Source organism: Cervus canadensis, chromosome 4, assembly GCF_019320065.1.
Source record: "Cervus canadensis isolate Bull #8, Minnesota chromosome 4, ASM1932006v1, whole genome shotgun sequence".
NCBI lineage: Eukaryota > Metazoa > Chordata > Mammalia > Artiodactyla > Cervidae > Cervus > Cervus canadensis.
Window position 1 is genome coordinate 93,572,268 of NC_057389.1, and position 15,705 is coordinate 93,587,972.

Consider the following 15,705-nt stretch of genomic DNA (forward strand, 5'->3'; position numbering starts at 1 on the left):
CAATAGGCTCATCCCAGGGAAGCTGTGAGGGGAGTACCTGCATCAGATGGTTTAGAACTAAGCCACCCACAGTCCTCCTGCCTGTCTGCCGTCTTCTTCACATGTTTCTTTGTACTTGGCACCAACGCTAAAGCATCTCTCATTTACTCATATTGTACTCACTCTACTATGACCCAGAGCATCTCTTTCTGAGTAGAAATCTGTCTCTTTTAAAACAGGTTGACTGTTATAATTCTCTAACATTCACGTGCAATCTTGTGGTAAGAAAATTGGTAAAGTTCACCTTATCATCCTGTTACTGGTTCTTGACATATCTGTGTATTACCTCAATTGCCTGCCTCTGAGGTCTCAGGGGATCCAGATGAAATGTTCAAGCAGCCTCTCCCTGTTTCTTTTTATAAAATGACCAGGTTTTAAATAGCTAAAACAATGTACACAGTGTAATTTTTTAATGACACGTGTTAACCCTTTCCAGAATTAACATTTGTTGATGCTGCTATATCAGCTTAAGGTTTTTTTAACTGAAAAAAAAGTTTTTAAAGAAACAGAATAATTCACATACACAAGACCCATTTTTTTTTCCCACACCACACACCATGGGAATCTTAGCTCCCTTAACAGGGATGGAACCCACGCCCCCTGCATTGGAAGGGCAGAGTCTCAACCACTGGACTGCCAGAGAAATCCCAGGCACATCTTTTTAATTGCCCTCTTTCAATCTGCTTCCCTTATTCTTTAGATGGTTTTTGCTTCTGATGACACTCTTCCTTCTAGTCTAGGAAACACACGTTTGATTGTCTTCTCATTCCACCTTTCCCATCAGATTTATCGACAGTATGGAACAGAGGAATAAAACACGTGCTTCAGATTTTCTTCTCATGGAAGTGACAGAGGATCCAGAGCTGCGGTCCTTCCTTTTCAGCCTCTTCCTGTCCATGTACCTGGTCACAGTCCTTGGAAATCTGCTCATCATCCTAGCCGTCAGCTCTGACTCCCACCTCCACACGCCCATGTACTTCTTTCTCTCCAACCTGTCTGTTAACGACATCTGTTTAAGCACTACCACAATCCCAAAGATGCTAGTGAACATCCAAACACAGAGTCAGAGCATCACTTATACAGGCTGCCTCACCCAGATCTGCTTTGTCCTGGTGTTTGCTAGTTTGGAAAGTTCTCTCCTTGCAGTGATGGCCTATGACCGCTATGTGGCCATTTGTCACCCACTGAGGTATACTGTCATCATGAACCCCCACCTCTGTGGGCTGGTGATATTACTCCCTCTGTTTATTATAATTATGGATGCCCTACTCCACACTCTGATGCTGTTACAGCTGTCCTTCTGCACAGACCTGGAAATCCCCCTCTTCTTCTGTGAAGTTGTTCAGGTCATCAAGCTTGCATGTTCTGACACCCTCAGCAATAACATCCTGATATATTTGGCAACTAGCATATTTGGGGGTATTCCTGTGTGTGGAATCCTTTTCTCTTATATTCAGATAGTGTCCTCTGTCTTGAGAATGCCATCAGCGGGTGGAAAGTATAAAGCTTTTTCCACCTGTGGGTCTCACCTCTCAGTTGTGTCCTTATTCTATGGGACAGGTTTTGGGGTATACATTAGTTCTGCTCTTATTAACTCTTCCAGAAACACTGCCGTGCTTTCAATGATGTACACTGTTGTTCCTCAGATGATGAACCCCTTCATTTACAGCCTGAGGAACAAGGACATGAAAGGAGCCTTGAGGAAGCTCATCATTAGGACTCCTTCTCTTCTGTGACTCTTCTGCTTTGTACTGGCATTTCTAGAATGAATCAGAGTCACAGAATGTCAGGTGAACCAGAAAGCCTGACTCTTGTCCCACCAACTTATTCTAAAAGACTAGAGAACATAGTGGCTAAGTGAATTTTAATTTGAGGTTGAAACCCAACTTCCTGTTTACTTGGCTCAGTGATGTTTCAAAAATGAGTCCCTTTCCCTAATCTTGGTTTCCTCCATGCATTCCTTAAGAAGCTAATGGAGGCAGGAGATATACAGACATTGTTGGAACATCAAAAGAAGAAATGTGGAAAACTTAGATATGTCAGAGAGAGGGTCTAATAAATTTCTGGACCTAGGATCCTTGATTTTGTCTGATCTTATGGTTGGGGCCAACAGAGGTCCGTATAGTGAAAACTATGGTTTTCCAGTAGTCATATATAGATGTGAGAATTGGACCATAAGGAAGGCTGAGTGCCAAAGAATTGATGCTTCCGAACTCTGGTGTTGGAGAAGACTCTTGAGAATCTCTTGAATTGCAAGGAGATCCAACCAATCAATCCTAAAGGAAATCAACCCTGAGTATTCATGGGAAGGACTGATACTGAAGCTGAAGCTCCAATACTTTGGCCACCTGATGGGAAGAACTGACTTACTGGAGTTAGGATGTTGGGAAATATTGAAGGAGAATGGAGAAGGGGTTGGCAGAGGATGAAATGGTTAGATAGCGTCACTGACTCAATGACACAAATTTGAGCAAACTTCAGGAGACAGTAAAGGACAGAGGAGCCCGGAGTGGGAGCTGCCATTCATGGGATCACAAAGAGTCAGACCCGACTTAGTGACTGAACAACAACAGAACTGCATCCCAGGCTCAAGCATACTGTGAGACATGTGGAGATTTCTATGCACTGCATATTTCTTTTTACATGTGATTTTGCTTTTGAATATCTTTTGTAGTTTTTTTTTTTTTTTGATGGGAGCAGGGTATGAACACAAATGCTTAATTTTAATGCAGTGCACTTGTCAGTACTTTCCATAATGGCTTGTACTCCCTAAAGTAAAACTACAAATCACCTTGGAAAATTAACTAGTATTGTTGTGTTCCATAATGTACTTATATTCTAATTTGTAAACTTACTGGTCTCACATATTTTTGCCACTTGCTTCAGCAATTAGGTTAGTTTTGCTTTCTTTCATGTTGTATTTATCAACTTGCTTTTCTGATGTGTCACATAATAAAATAAATATTATTTATGCAACAAAAATGAACTCATTGCCAATACTCTGGACTTGTTACATATGCTATATCTTTTCAAAATATATGTTCTTTCTGAGACTGCTGGAAGTTTTATTTCTTTGTAACTAGTTTTCTGGTGGTATAGATAAATCATTTTGAATAGCGTCTTATATGTGTCTGGTATTAATGAGAGTGTTTTGTGATTGGGATGGAAATATTGGGTATTAGAGATATCAAGTCTCCTTTGGGTAGTTCCAATAAGTTTTCCTTTGAACAAATATGCATACACTGGAAAGTACTAGTGATCTATTTCATCACCAATGTTTTCAAGAATGCTGACAGTCTAACGGGTATGAAAGTGATTTCATTAATTCATGTGTGTCTTATTATTAAATGGTTGATATTATCTTCATATACTTCTTTCCTATCTGTTAAATTTTTGTTTGTGGCATTTCTCCTGAGTTCTTAGCTTTTTCTAATTGATTCATGTGAGTTTGCATCACCAGGTTATTCTTTTCACCTGAATGCACTGCAATTTTTTTCAAATGTGTTTTTTGCTTTTGGATATCTTTTTTTTAGGTTTTCTGGGGGAACACGGTATGAACACAAGTGCTTGATTTTAAGGTAGTGCATTTGTCAATACCTTCCATAATGGTTTGTGCCCCCCAGGTGTTTTTTATAAATCCCAGGGTTACTTCAATTTGAGGGATTCATCACTTTGGCTGTTACATTTGAAACAAACCCTTCCTAGAGTTTAGTTTTGCCTTGATGTGAGGCAGAGATCCAAATTCATTTTTCTATACCTGAATAAACTGTCCATTTTTGTGTGGTCTTAGGCTGGGCTCTACATTATGATCAGCAAGTCATATTTACTCCTGTACCAATTTTATAGGTCTTAATTATTGTAGCAAACCATTCAGCTAAATAGCTTCCTTGACTACTCAGATGATGAAATCTGCATCTCCCATTTTTGAACTTTTTATTCTATACTGGAGTAGAGCCGATTAATGGGCTTCCCAGGTGGCTCAGTGGTAAAGAACCTGCCTGCAATGCAGGAGACCCATGTTCAACCTCTGGGTCAGGAAGATCCCCTGGAGGAGGAAATGACAGCCCACTCCAGGATTCTTGTCTTAGTCCCATGGACGGAGGAGCCTGGCAGGCTACAGTCCATGGGGTCACAAAAAGCTGAACATGACTGGGCACACACAGAGACAGAAAGTGAAGAAAACCATTAATACATATTGAAGCTCTTTTGATAAATGAGAAGAGATGGCTGTGATATACTAATTGATCAGAGATGGTATTGTCATAGAGAATATATAGCAATGAATAAAGTTTGTGAGAAAAATACATGGTCAAGATTAAGATTCAGGAAACATGAAACCCTGAAGTTTTTGTGGGTTTTTTTACATTAACAGGAATGTTTTTAAAATGCTATTTGTGTAATACATAGCATATATTTTATAAATAAATGAAATATATAAAACATAATATTATAGCTTATTATATTGTAGGATTATATATAGCATAGGTTAGTATAACATACTAAGCATTATAGAATTATATCCTGGGTCTTTAAGGATTGGCACAGTCCTGGGATCACAGTGATAATAAAATTGCTTGACTAATGAGGAGCTTTGGAAATTGAACCTCTAGGGAGGATGGAGATTGTGATCTGCCTGCGACCATCCCATTCAGCAGTCCTTTCCCTGAAAAGCAGTAACACACCTGAGCCTCCTTCCATACATGACCCTCCTTCCCTTGGAGCCTGTGACTCTCAGTTCCTCTGCCCCTCCTGAATACAGATCTGTATGGAACCCTCAGCAGAAATGTCAACCATCATTCCACTGGGATGCCACTCAGGTAACCTAACGTCCCTCAGTAAGATTTGGAAATGAGGACAGGTGTCTCGCTATACTTATCCAGAGGAAGCTACGAGGAAAGAATATACACCAGATGATTAGAAATAAGCTACTCCAGGCCTCCTGCCTGTCTCTCATCTTCTTCTCACGTTTCCTTGTACTTTGCACCAGCACTCAAATGCCCCTCATTGGCTAATGCTGTATTTATCCTTACTAGAACCGAAACCATTTCCTCCTGAGTTGAAATCTGCATCTCCCTTTTTTGAACTTTTTACTTTACACTGGAGTAGAACCGGTTAATGGGTGTCCCAGGTGGCACAGTGGTAAAGAATCCACCTGCAAGGCAGCAGATGCAAGAGACATGGTTTCCATCTCTGGGTGAGGAAGATGCCCTGGAGAAGGAAATGGCAACCCACTCCAGTATTCTTGCCTGGAAAATTCCATGGAGAGAGGAGCCTGGCGGGCTAGAGTCCGTGGGGTCACAAGAGAGTTGGACATGATCAGCATGCTCACACGCACATACACACGTTGTCACCATTTAAGGTGGACTGCAAAGGGACTCAGCCATATACATACATATATCCATCCTTCCCACAACTCCCTTTCCATAACATTGAGCAGAGTTCCCTATGGTACACAGTAGGACCTCATGGTTATTTACAAAACAGACACAGATTCACAGACTTAGAGAACAAACTTATGGTTGCTAATGCAGGAAGAATGAGAGGAAGGGACCGTTAGGGAGTTTGGAATCGATATGTACACACACTATATTTCACATCTGCATTTCTTAAAACAGGATAACTATTAAAATTTTGCCTACATTCACTTGCCATCTTGTGGTGGTATGGGGTGGGTGGACAGGAAGTTTGGTAAAGTTCATCTTATCTTCTCATTCATTTCCTGACATTTGTTATTGTTGTTCAGTCGCTAGGTCGTGTCCAACTCTCTGCTACACTATGGACTGTGGAGTGCCAGGCTTCCCTGTCCTTCACTGTCTCCTGGAGTTTGCTCAAATTCATGTCCATTGAGTCAGTGATAGCATCCAACCAACTTATCCTCTGTCGCCCCCTTCTCCTCCTATCCTCAATCTTTCCCAGCATCAGAGTCTTTTCCAAGGAGTCAGCTCTTCTCATCAGGTGGCTAAAATGTTGGAGCTTCAGCTTCAGCATCAGTCCTTCCAATGAATATTCATGCTTGATTCCCTTTAGGATTGACTGGTTTGATCTCCTTGCTGTCCAAAGGAGATCAAGGTTATTGACATACCTATGTATTATTTCAGTTTCCTGGCTCTGAGGTCTCTGGGGATCTAGACAGAATATTCAGCTGCCTCCCTAGTCTCTCTGTAGAAAATTACCAAGTGTCTCAAATAATCTAAATAGTATAGTTAGTGTATTATAAAAAGTGACTACCACTTAGCCCCTATGGGAATTAACAATGGAGGATATCTGCTGTATCAGATTCAGTTTTTTAAAAATTAACAGAATAATATGTGTACAGAGGGAATGTTTCTATTCTTCTCTGTCTCCATCTCATCCCAAGAGAGTGTTTGCCTTGTGATTCTCCTGCTAGTGCAGAAAACTCACATTTGATATGTTGTCAGTTTCCATCCTTCTCACCAGATTTTTCCACAACATGGGACCCAGAAACAAAACCAGAATTTTAGAATTCCTTCTTATGGAAGTGACAGAAGATCCGGAACTGCAGCCACTCCACTTCATTCTGTTCCTGTTCATATACCTAGTCACCATTCTGGGAAACCTGCTCATCATCCTGGCTGTCACCTCTGACTCCCACCTCCACACCCCCATGTACTTCTTTCTCTACAACCTGTCCTTTACTGACATTTGTTTAAGCACAACCACGATCCCAAAGATGCTGGTGAACATCCAAACACAGAATCAGAGCATCACTTATACAGGCTGCCTCACCCAGCTCTGCTTCATCCTCATCTTTGTTGGTTTGGAAAATAGTCTTCTTGCAGTGATGGCCTATGACCGGTATGTGGCCATTCGTCACCCACTGAGGTACAGGGCCATCATGAACTTCTCCCTCTGTGGCCGGCTGATTCTATTCTGCTTGTTTATTAGCATCGTGGATGCCCTGCTACACAGTCTGATGGTGTTGCAGCTGACCTTTTGCACAGACCTGGAAATCCCCCTCTTCTTCTGTGAAGTTGTTCAGGTCATTAAGCTTGCATGTTCTGATACCCTCATCAATAACATCCTGATATATTTGGCAACTAGCATATTTGGGGGTATTCCTGTGTGTGGAATCATTTTCTCTTATATTCAGATAGTGTCCTCTGTCTTGAGAATGCCATCAGCAAGTGGAAAGTATAAAGCTTTTTCCACCTGTGGGTCTCACCTCTCAGTTGTGTCCTTATTCTATGGGACAGGTTTTGGGGTGTACATTAGTTCTGCTCTTACTAACTCTTCCAGAAACACTGCCGTGCTTTCAATGATGTACACTGTTGTTCCTCAGATGATGAACCCCTTCATTTACAGCCTGAGGAACAAGGACATGAAAGGAGCCTTGAAGAAACTCATCGTTAGGACTGCTTCTCTTCTGTGACTGTCTCTTCTGCTTTGTACTGGCATTTCTAGAATGAACCAGAGTCACAGAATGTCAGGTGAACCAGAAAGCCTGACTCTTGTCCCACCAACTTACTCTAAAATGACTAGATAACATAGTGGCTAAGTGAATTTTAACTTGAGCTTGAAACCCAACTTCCTGTTTGCTTGGCTCAATCATGTTTCAATAAAGAGTTCCATTCCCTAATCTTGGTTTCCTCCATGCATTCCTTAAGAAGCTAATGGAGGCAGTAGATATACTGATATTGTTGGAACATCAGAAGAAGAAATGTGGAAAATTTGGATATGTCAGGGGGAGGGTCTAACAAATTTGTGGACTTAAGAGCCTTGATTTTGCCTGATCTCTTGGTTGGTTCTGAGAAAGATCTATATAGTCAAAGCTATGCTTTTTCATCAATTCATTGGACATGAGTTTGAGCAAACTCCAGGAGATATGAAGGACAGGGAAGTCTGGCTTGCTGCAGTCCATGGTGTCTCAAAGAGTCAGACAAGATTTAATGACTGAAAAATAGCAAATTGTTTTCCCAATAGTCATGTACAGATATGAGACTTGAACCATAAAGAAGGCTGAACACCGAAGAACTGATGCTTTCAAACTGTGGTGCTGGAGAAGACTCTTGAGTGTTCCTTGGACTGCAAGGAGATCAAAGCAGTCAATCCTCAAGGAAATCAACCCTGAATATTGATTGTAAGGACTGATGCTGAAGCTGAAGCTCCAATGCTTTAGCTACCCGATGGGAGAGCCGACTCATTGGAGTTGGGATGCTGGGAAAGATTAAAGGCAAAAGGAGAAGGGGTCAGCAGAGGATGAAATGGTTAGATAGGATCACTCACCTAGTGGACACAAATTTGAGCAAACTTCAGGAGACAGTAAAGGCCAGAAGAGCCTGGTGTGTTGCAGTTCATAGGGTCCCAAAGAGTCAGACACAACTTAGTGGCTGAGCAACAACAGAATTGCATCCCATGGTCAAGCCTCCTGTGAAACATGTGGAGAGCTGTTCTTGCAAATTCCAACTCAGTCTTTCCTGATACCCACCACAGATAAACTGCCTCTGTGCGTGGCAACATCAACGTCCACCACAGCTCAGTCTTCTGACCTCTGTAATTGCTATATTGTTGCTGTCTCAGTGGTTTGGGATGATTAGGAGACATTCAATTTTGATCAGTGAGGAAGCTTTCATCTTTACTGAGATAAAGTAACCCTGATTCGAACGTGCCAAAACAGTGTTCTCTTACATTACAATGGCTTCAGAACTGGGGGAGGTAGAGAAAAGTCGTTTACTCCTCCAGGCGGTGTCTTTAACCTGGGAGCGGTTGTTTCCCTTGTGAGCCAAGACGGCTGCAACACGTGCAGGCATCATATCACAAAATGTTTACCAGAAACAGAAAACTGACTCAATCCTATATGTCTTAATATTTAATGATTCATTGAATCATCTGCAATATACACCCTTCATTCTCTTCACCATGAATAAGATCAAATGTCCCATCTGAAGTTCATTCTCAAGGTGGAGAAAATGCTTATTTTGAGAGCCTAAGACTGACTATATGCAGTGTAATTCTTCCTTTGAATTCCACCCCCATAAGCATTAAAAACACCTTGGATAACTTCTGACATGTAGTAAAGGACTCAATAAAAGTAACTAATATCATTGGGTTCCATGATGTGCTTTTATTCATAATTTGTAAACTTACTGTTCTCACATATTTTTACTACTTTCTTTAGCAATTAGGTTAGTTTTCCTTCATGTTGTATTATCAGCTTGTTTTTCTAATCTGTGTCATTTATTAAAATAAATAGTATTTACACAGCAGAAATGAACTCATTTCCAATACTCTGGACTTGTAAGTCATATGTGGTATCTTTTCAAAATATATGTTCTTTCTGATACTTTTGGAAATTTTGTTTCTTTGTAACAGTTTTCTGGTGTTATAAATAAATCATTTTGAATAGCGCCTAATATGTGTCTGGTGTAAATGAGAGTGTTGTGTAATTGAGATGGAAATATTGGGTATTAGAGATACTGAGTCTCCTTTGTGTGGTTACAATAAGTCTTCTTTTGAGCAAATTTATACATATATTGGAAAGCTGTCAGACACGACAGAGGTGGACACAACTGAGCAACTGAACTGAACTGAACTGGAAAATTGCTGTTCAACCTCCCAGTCACGTCCGACTCTTCATGACCCCAAGGACTGCAGCGTGACAGGCCTCCCTGTCCCTCATCATCTCCCAGAGGTTGCCCAAGTTCATTGTATCAGTATTGCCATCCAGTCATCTCATCTCTACACCATCTTCTCATTCTGCCTTCAGTCTTTCCCAGCATCAGGATCTTTTCCAATGAGTTGGCTGTTTGCATCAGGTGACCAAAATATTGGAGCTTCAGCTTCAGCAACAGTCCTTTTAAATGAATATTCAGAATTGATTTCCTTTGAGATTGACATTGGAAACTACTGATGATCTATATCATCACCAATACATTTTCAAGAATATTGACAGTCTAAGGGTATAAAAATGACTTAATAATTCACATATATCTTATTATTAAATGATTGATAAAATTTTCAGATACTTATTTCCTTTCTGTTAAGTTTCTGTTTGTGGTGTTTCTCCTGAGTTGCTTATCTTTCTCTAATTGATTCACCTGACTTTGTATCACCAGATTATTATTTTCAGTTGTATGCGCTGCAAATTTCTTTTTGCATGTGTTCATTACTTTTGGATTTTTTTTTTAAGCTTTGGGGTAGTGATGGGATGAACACAAGTGCTTAGTTTTAATGCAGTGCATTTGTTAATACTTTCCATAATGGTTTGTGCTCCCTAGATATTTTTTAATAAAACCCAAGGTTACTTCAATCTGAGGAATTCACCATTTTGGCTTTTACATTTGAAACAATACTTTTTATGGAATTTAGTTTTGCCTTGATGGGAGGTAAGGATCCAAATTCATTTTTATGTCCCTGAATAAACTGTCCATTTATGTTCTGGTCTTTTTCTGGGCTCTATATTATCATCAACAAGTCTTATATTTACACCTGTACCAATTTAATAGGTCTTAATTATTGTAGCACACTATTCAGCTAAAGAGCTTCCTCCATAGCTCAGCGGTAAAGATTCCACACGCTATGCAGGAGACATAGGAGATGAGGGTACAGTCTCAGGGTCAGGAAGATCCCCTGGAGGAGGAAATGACAACCCACTCTAGTATTCTTGCCTTGAAATCCCATGGAGAGAGGAGCCTGGCAGGCTACAGTCCGTGGGGTCACAGAGAGTTGGACATGACTGAGCACACACAGAGACGGAAAGCAAAGAAACTATTAATATATATTGAAGCCATTTTGACAAATTAGAGAAGGTGGTTGTGATATAGTAATTGATCAGAAACAGGATTGTCACAGAGAATATTTTGCAGTTCAATTGTGTAAAATATACACAGTTAAGATTATGATCAGGAAACATTTAAAGACTCTTGGAGAGATAAACCCTGAAATTTTTGTGTTGTTTTTACACTAACAACTATGCTTTAAAATATGCTATTTGTGTAATATACAGCATATATTTTATAAGTAATTATAATATATAAAATATAATAAAATAACTTATTATAAGATTATATATATAGTATAGTATAGCATTATAGAATTGTATCCTTAGTCTCTAAGGATTTGCACAGTGCTGGGATCACAGTGATAATAAAATTGCTTGACTAATGAGGAGCTTTGGAAATTGAACCTCTAGGGAGTACAGAGATTGTGATCTGCCTGTGACCGTCCCATTCAATAGTCCTTTCCCCCAAAAGAAGTAACACACCTGAGCCTCCTTCATAGAAGACCCCTCTTGCCCAGGAGCCTGGCGGCTCACTCAGTTCCTCTGCCCCTCCTAAATACAGATGGAACACTCGGCAGAAATGTCAACCATAATTCCACTGTGATTCCACCCAGGTAACCTAATGTCCCTCAGTAAGATTTGAAAATAAGGACAGGTGTCTCACAATAGGTTTATCTGTGATGAGAGAACATGCATCAGATGATTAGAACAAGGCTTCCTGCCTGACTGTCCATCATCTTCATCTCATGTTTCCTTATACTTTGCACCAGTATTCAAACACCTCTCATTTACTAATACTGTATTCACTCTCTCCCATAATCAAGACCATTTCCTCTTGAGTTGAAACCTGCAACTCTTATTTTACCTTTTTATTTTATATTGGAGTAGAGCTGATTAACACTGTTGTGATAGTTTCAGGTGGACAGAAAATGGACTCAGCCATACATATACATGTGTCCATTCTCCCCCAGAGCTCCCCTCCCATCCAGGCTGCCACATAATGTTGAGCAGAATTCCCTATGCTGTACAGTGGGACCTCATTCTTGTTCAGTCACTCAGTCATGTCCGACTCCGTGCAACTCCATGGACTGAGCATGCCAGGCTTTCCTGTCCTTCACCATCTCCTGGAGTTTTCTCAAACTCATGTCCAGTGAGTCCATGATGCCATCCAAACGTCATCCTCTGTCATCCCCTTCTCCTCCTGCCTTCAATCTTTCCCAGCATCAGGGTCTTTTCCAATGAGTCAGTTCTTTTTTTGCATCAGGTGACCAAAGTACTGGAGTTTCAGCTTCAGCATCAGTCCTTGCAATGAATATCCAGGACTTATTTCCTTTAGGATAGACTGGTTTGATCTCCTTGCAGTCCAAGGGACTCTCAAGAGTCTTCTTCAGCACCATAGTTTAAAATCATCAATTCTTCGGCACTCAGCTTTCTTTATAATTCAGCTCTCACATCCACACATGACTACTTGAAAAACCATAGCTTTGACTAGATGGACCTTTGTCGGTAAAGTAATGTCTCTGCTTTTTAATATGCTGTCTAGGTTTGTCATAGCTTTTCTTCCAAGGAGCATGTCTTTTGATTTCATGGCTGCAGTCACCATCTGCAGTGATTTTGGAGCCCCAAAAAATAAAGTCTCTCACTGTTCTCATTGTTTCTGTATCTATTTGCCATGAAGTGACGGGACTGGATGCCATGATCTTAGTTTTTTGAATGTTGAGTTCTAAGCCAGGTTTTTCGCTCTCCTCTTTGACTTTCTTCAAGAGGCTCCTTAGTTCCTCTTTGCTTTCTGCCATAAAGGTGGTGTCATCTGCATATCTGAGGTTATTGATATCACTCCTGGCAATCTTGATTTCAGCCTGTGCTTTATCCAGCCTGGCATTTCACATGAAGTTCTCTGCATATAAGTTAAATAAGTAGGGTAATGATATACAGCCTTGATATACTCCTCTACCAGTTTGGAAACAGTCTGTTGTTCCATGTCCGATTCTAACTGCTGCTTCTTGACCTGCATACAGGTTTCACAGGAGACACATAAAGTGGTCTGGTATTCCCATCTCTAAGAATTTTCCACAGTTTGCTGTGTTCCACACAGTCAGAGGCTTTAGCATAGTCAATGGAGCAGAAGTAGATGCTTTTCTGGAATTCTCTTGCTTTATCTATGGTACAATAGATGTTGGCAATTTGATCTCTGGTTCCTCTGCCTTTTCTAAATCCAGTTTCAACATCTGGAAGTTCTTGCAGTAGTCTGAACATTCTTTAGCAATGTCCTTCTTTGGGATTGGAATGAAAACTGACCTTTTACAGTCTTGAGGCCACTGCTGAGTTTTCCAAATTTGCTGAAATATTGAGTGCACCACTTTAACAGCATCATCTTCTAGGATTTGAAATAGTTCAGCTGGAATTCTGTCACCTCCACTAGCTTTGTTCATAGTGATGCTTTCTAAGGCCCACTTGACTTCACACTCCAGGATGTCCGGCTCTAAGTGAGTGATCACGCCATTGAGGTTATCTTGGTAATTAAGATTTTTTTTGCATAGCTCTTCTGTGTATTCTTGCCACCTCTTCTTAATATCTTCAGATAGGTTGTGGTGGAGAGTTCTGACAAAACATGGTCCTGTGGAGAAGGGAATGGCAAACCACTTCAGCATGCTTGCCTTGAGAACCCCATGAACAGTATGAAAAGGACGTTGTTGGTTATTTACAAAACAGAAATAGACTCACAGGCTTAGAGAACGAACTTCTGGTTGCCAGTAGGGAAGAATGGAAGGAAGAATCCCAGTTTGGGATTGATATGTACACATTGCTATATTTGAAATCTGCATCTCTTAAAACAGGATGACTATTATAAAATTGTCTGACATTTGCTTGCAATCTTGTGGTGGTGGGTAGTGGGTGGACAGGAAGTTTGGTGAAGTTCACCTTATTTTCGCATTCGTGGTTCTTGACATGTGTGCTTAGTCACTCACCTATGTATTATTTCAGTTGCTTGGCTCTGGGGTCTCTGGGGGTCAAGACACAATGTTCAGCTGCCTCCTTAGTCTGCTTCTCTTTCTAAAATTACCAAATAGTATAGTATAAATAATATAGTTGCTTTCCTGGTGCTTCAGTGGTGAAGAATCTTTCTGCCTATTCAGGAGGCATGGGTTTGATCCCTGATCCAGGAAGATCCCATGCACTGTGGAGCTACTAAGCTCCATGCGCCACGACCATGGAGTCTGTGCTCCAGAGCCCTGGAGCCTCAACTACTGAGCCCGCACACCATATAGCCCATGCTCTGCAAAAGATGAGCCACTACAGAGAGAAGCCTGAGAGTAGACCCCTCTTGCTGCAGCTGCAACTAGAGAAAAGCCCGTGCAGCAAGGAAGACCCAGCACAGCCAAAAACAAATAGAAATAAAATTCTTTCTAAAATATAGTATGAATAGTGTAATATACAAAGATGACTACCCATTAAGCCCTTGTGGGAATTAACCATGGATGACATTCTGCTATATCAGCCTCAGTTTTTTAAGAAAGTAACGGAATAAGGTGCATACAGAAGACACGGTTCTTATTCTTCTGTTTGTCTCCACCTCATCCCATGATAATGTTTTGCTTCCTGCTGGTGCATAAAACCCACATTTGATTGTGCTGTCAGTTTCCATCTTTCTTACCAGATTTGTCCACAACATGGGACCCAGAAACAAAACAGGAGTTTCGGAATTCCTTCTTATGGAAGTGACAAAGGATCTGGAACTGCAGCCACTCCATTTCATTCTGTTCTTGTCCATTTACCTGGTAACCACTCTGGGAAACCTGCTCATCGTCATGGCTGTCACCTCTGACTCCCACCTCCACACCCCCATGTACTTCTTTCTCTACAACCTGTCCTTTACTGACATTTGTTTAAGCACAACCACGATCCCAAAGATGCTAGTGAACATCCAAACACAGAGTCAGAGCATCACTTATACAGGCTGCCTCACCCAGCTCTGCTCTGTGCTGGTGTTTGCTAGTTTGGAAAGTTTTCTCCTTGCAATAATGGCCTATGACCGATATGTAGCCATTTGTCACCCACTGAGATACATGGCCATCATGAACTTTCGCTTTTGTGGCCGGCTGATTCTATCCTCCTTGTTTATTAGCATCGTGGATGCCCTGATCCACAGTCTGATGGTGTTGCAGCTGACCTTTTGCACAGACCTGGAAATCCCTCTCTTCTTCTGTGAAGTTGTTCAGGTCATCAAGCTTGCATGCTCTGATACCCTCATCAACAATATCCTGATATATTTGGCAACTAGCATATTTGGTGGTGTTCCTGTGTGTGGAATCATATTCTCCTATACTCAAATTGTCTCCTCAGTTTTGAGAATGCCATCAGCGGGTGGAAAGTATAAAGCTTTTTCCACCTGTGGGTCTCACCTCTCTGTTGTGTCCTTATTCTATGGCACAGGCTTGGGGGTGTACATTAGTTCTGCCCTTATCAATTCTTCCAGGCAGACTGCAGTGGCTTCAGTGATTTATACAGTAGTCCCTCAAATGATGAACCCCTTCATCTATAGTTTGAGGAACAGGGACATGAAGGAAGCTTTGAGAAAACTCATCAGTAAGATACCACTGCCTTTTGAGGACTGTGTTATTTAATTGCTACACACTTGTGTGTTTTCTAGTTGTTATTCTCTTATATAGGGCTTTCCTGGTGGCTCAGACAGTAAAGAACCTGCCCTCAATGCAGGAGATAGGGTTCGATCGCTGGGTCGGGAAGATCCCCTGGAGAAGACCATGGCAACCCACTCCAGTATTCTTTCCTGGAGAATCCCATGGATAGAGGAGACTGGTGGGCTATAGCCCATGGGGCCACAAAGAGTCAGATACAACTGAAGCAATTTAGCATGTACACACATATTCTCCTATTTCTAGATTCATACCACTGTAGTCAGAAATGAC

The 15,705-nt window shown here is 41.1% G+C and overlaps 3 protein-coding genes across 3 annotated transcripts; all 3 read left to right on the top strand.

Annotated features, from left to right (window-relative positions):
* The first annotated feature begins 824 nt into the window (after nt 1-824).
* On the top strand, nt 825-1,775 carry LOC122440477 (olfactory receptor 7G1-like). Its single transcript, XM_043466776.1, has one exon. It carries the CDS (start codon nt 837-839, stop codon nt 1,773-1,775), a length of 939 nt encoding a protein of 312 aa, XP_043322711.1. The 5' UTR covers nt 825-836.
* A 4,715-nt stretch (nt 1,776-6,490) lies between these two features.
* Nucleotides 6,491-7,429, top strand: LOC122440470 (olfactory receptor 7G1-like). Its single transcript, XM_043466769.1, has one exon. The coding sequence runs from the start codon at nt 6,491-6,493 to the stop codon at nt 7,427-7,429; it is 939 nt and encodes a 312-aa protein (XP_043322704.1).
* Nucleotides 7,430-14,439: 7,010 nt separating this feature from the next.
* On the top strand, nt 14,440-15,402 carry LOC122440474 (olfactory receptor 7G1-like). Its single transcript, XM_043466772.1, has one exon. It carries the CDS (start codon nt 14,449-14,451, stop codon nt 15,400-15,402), a length of 954 nt encoding a protein of 317 aa, XP_043322707.1. The 5' UTR covers nt 14,440-14,448.
* The last annotated feature ends 303 nt before the right edge of the window (nt 15,403-15,705 follow it).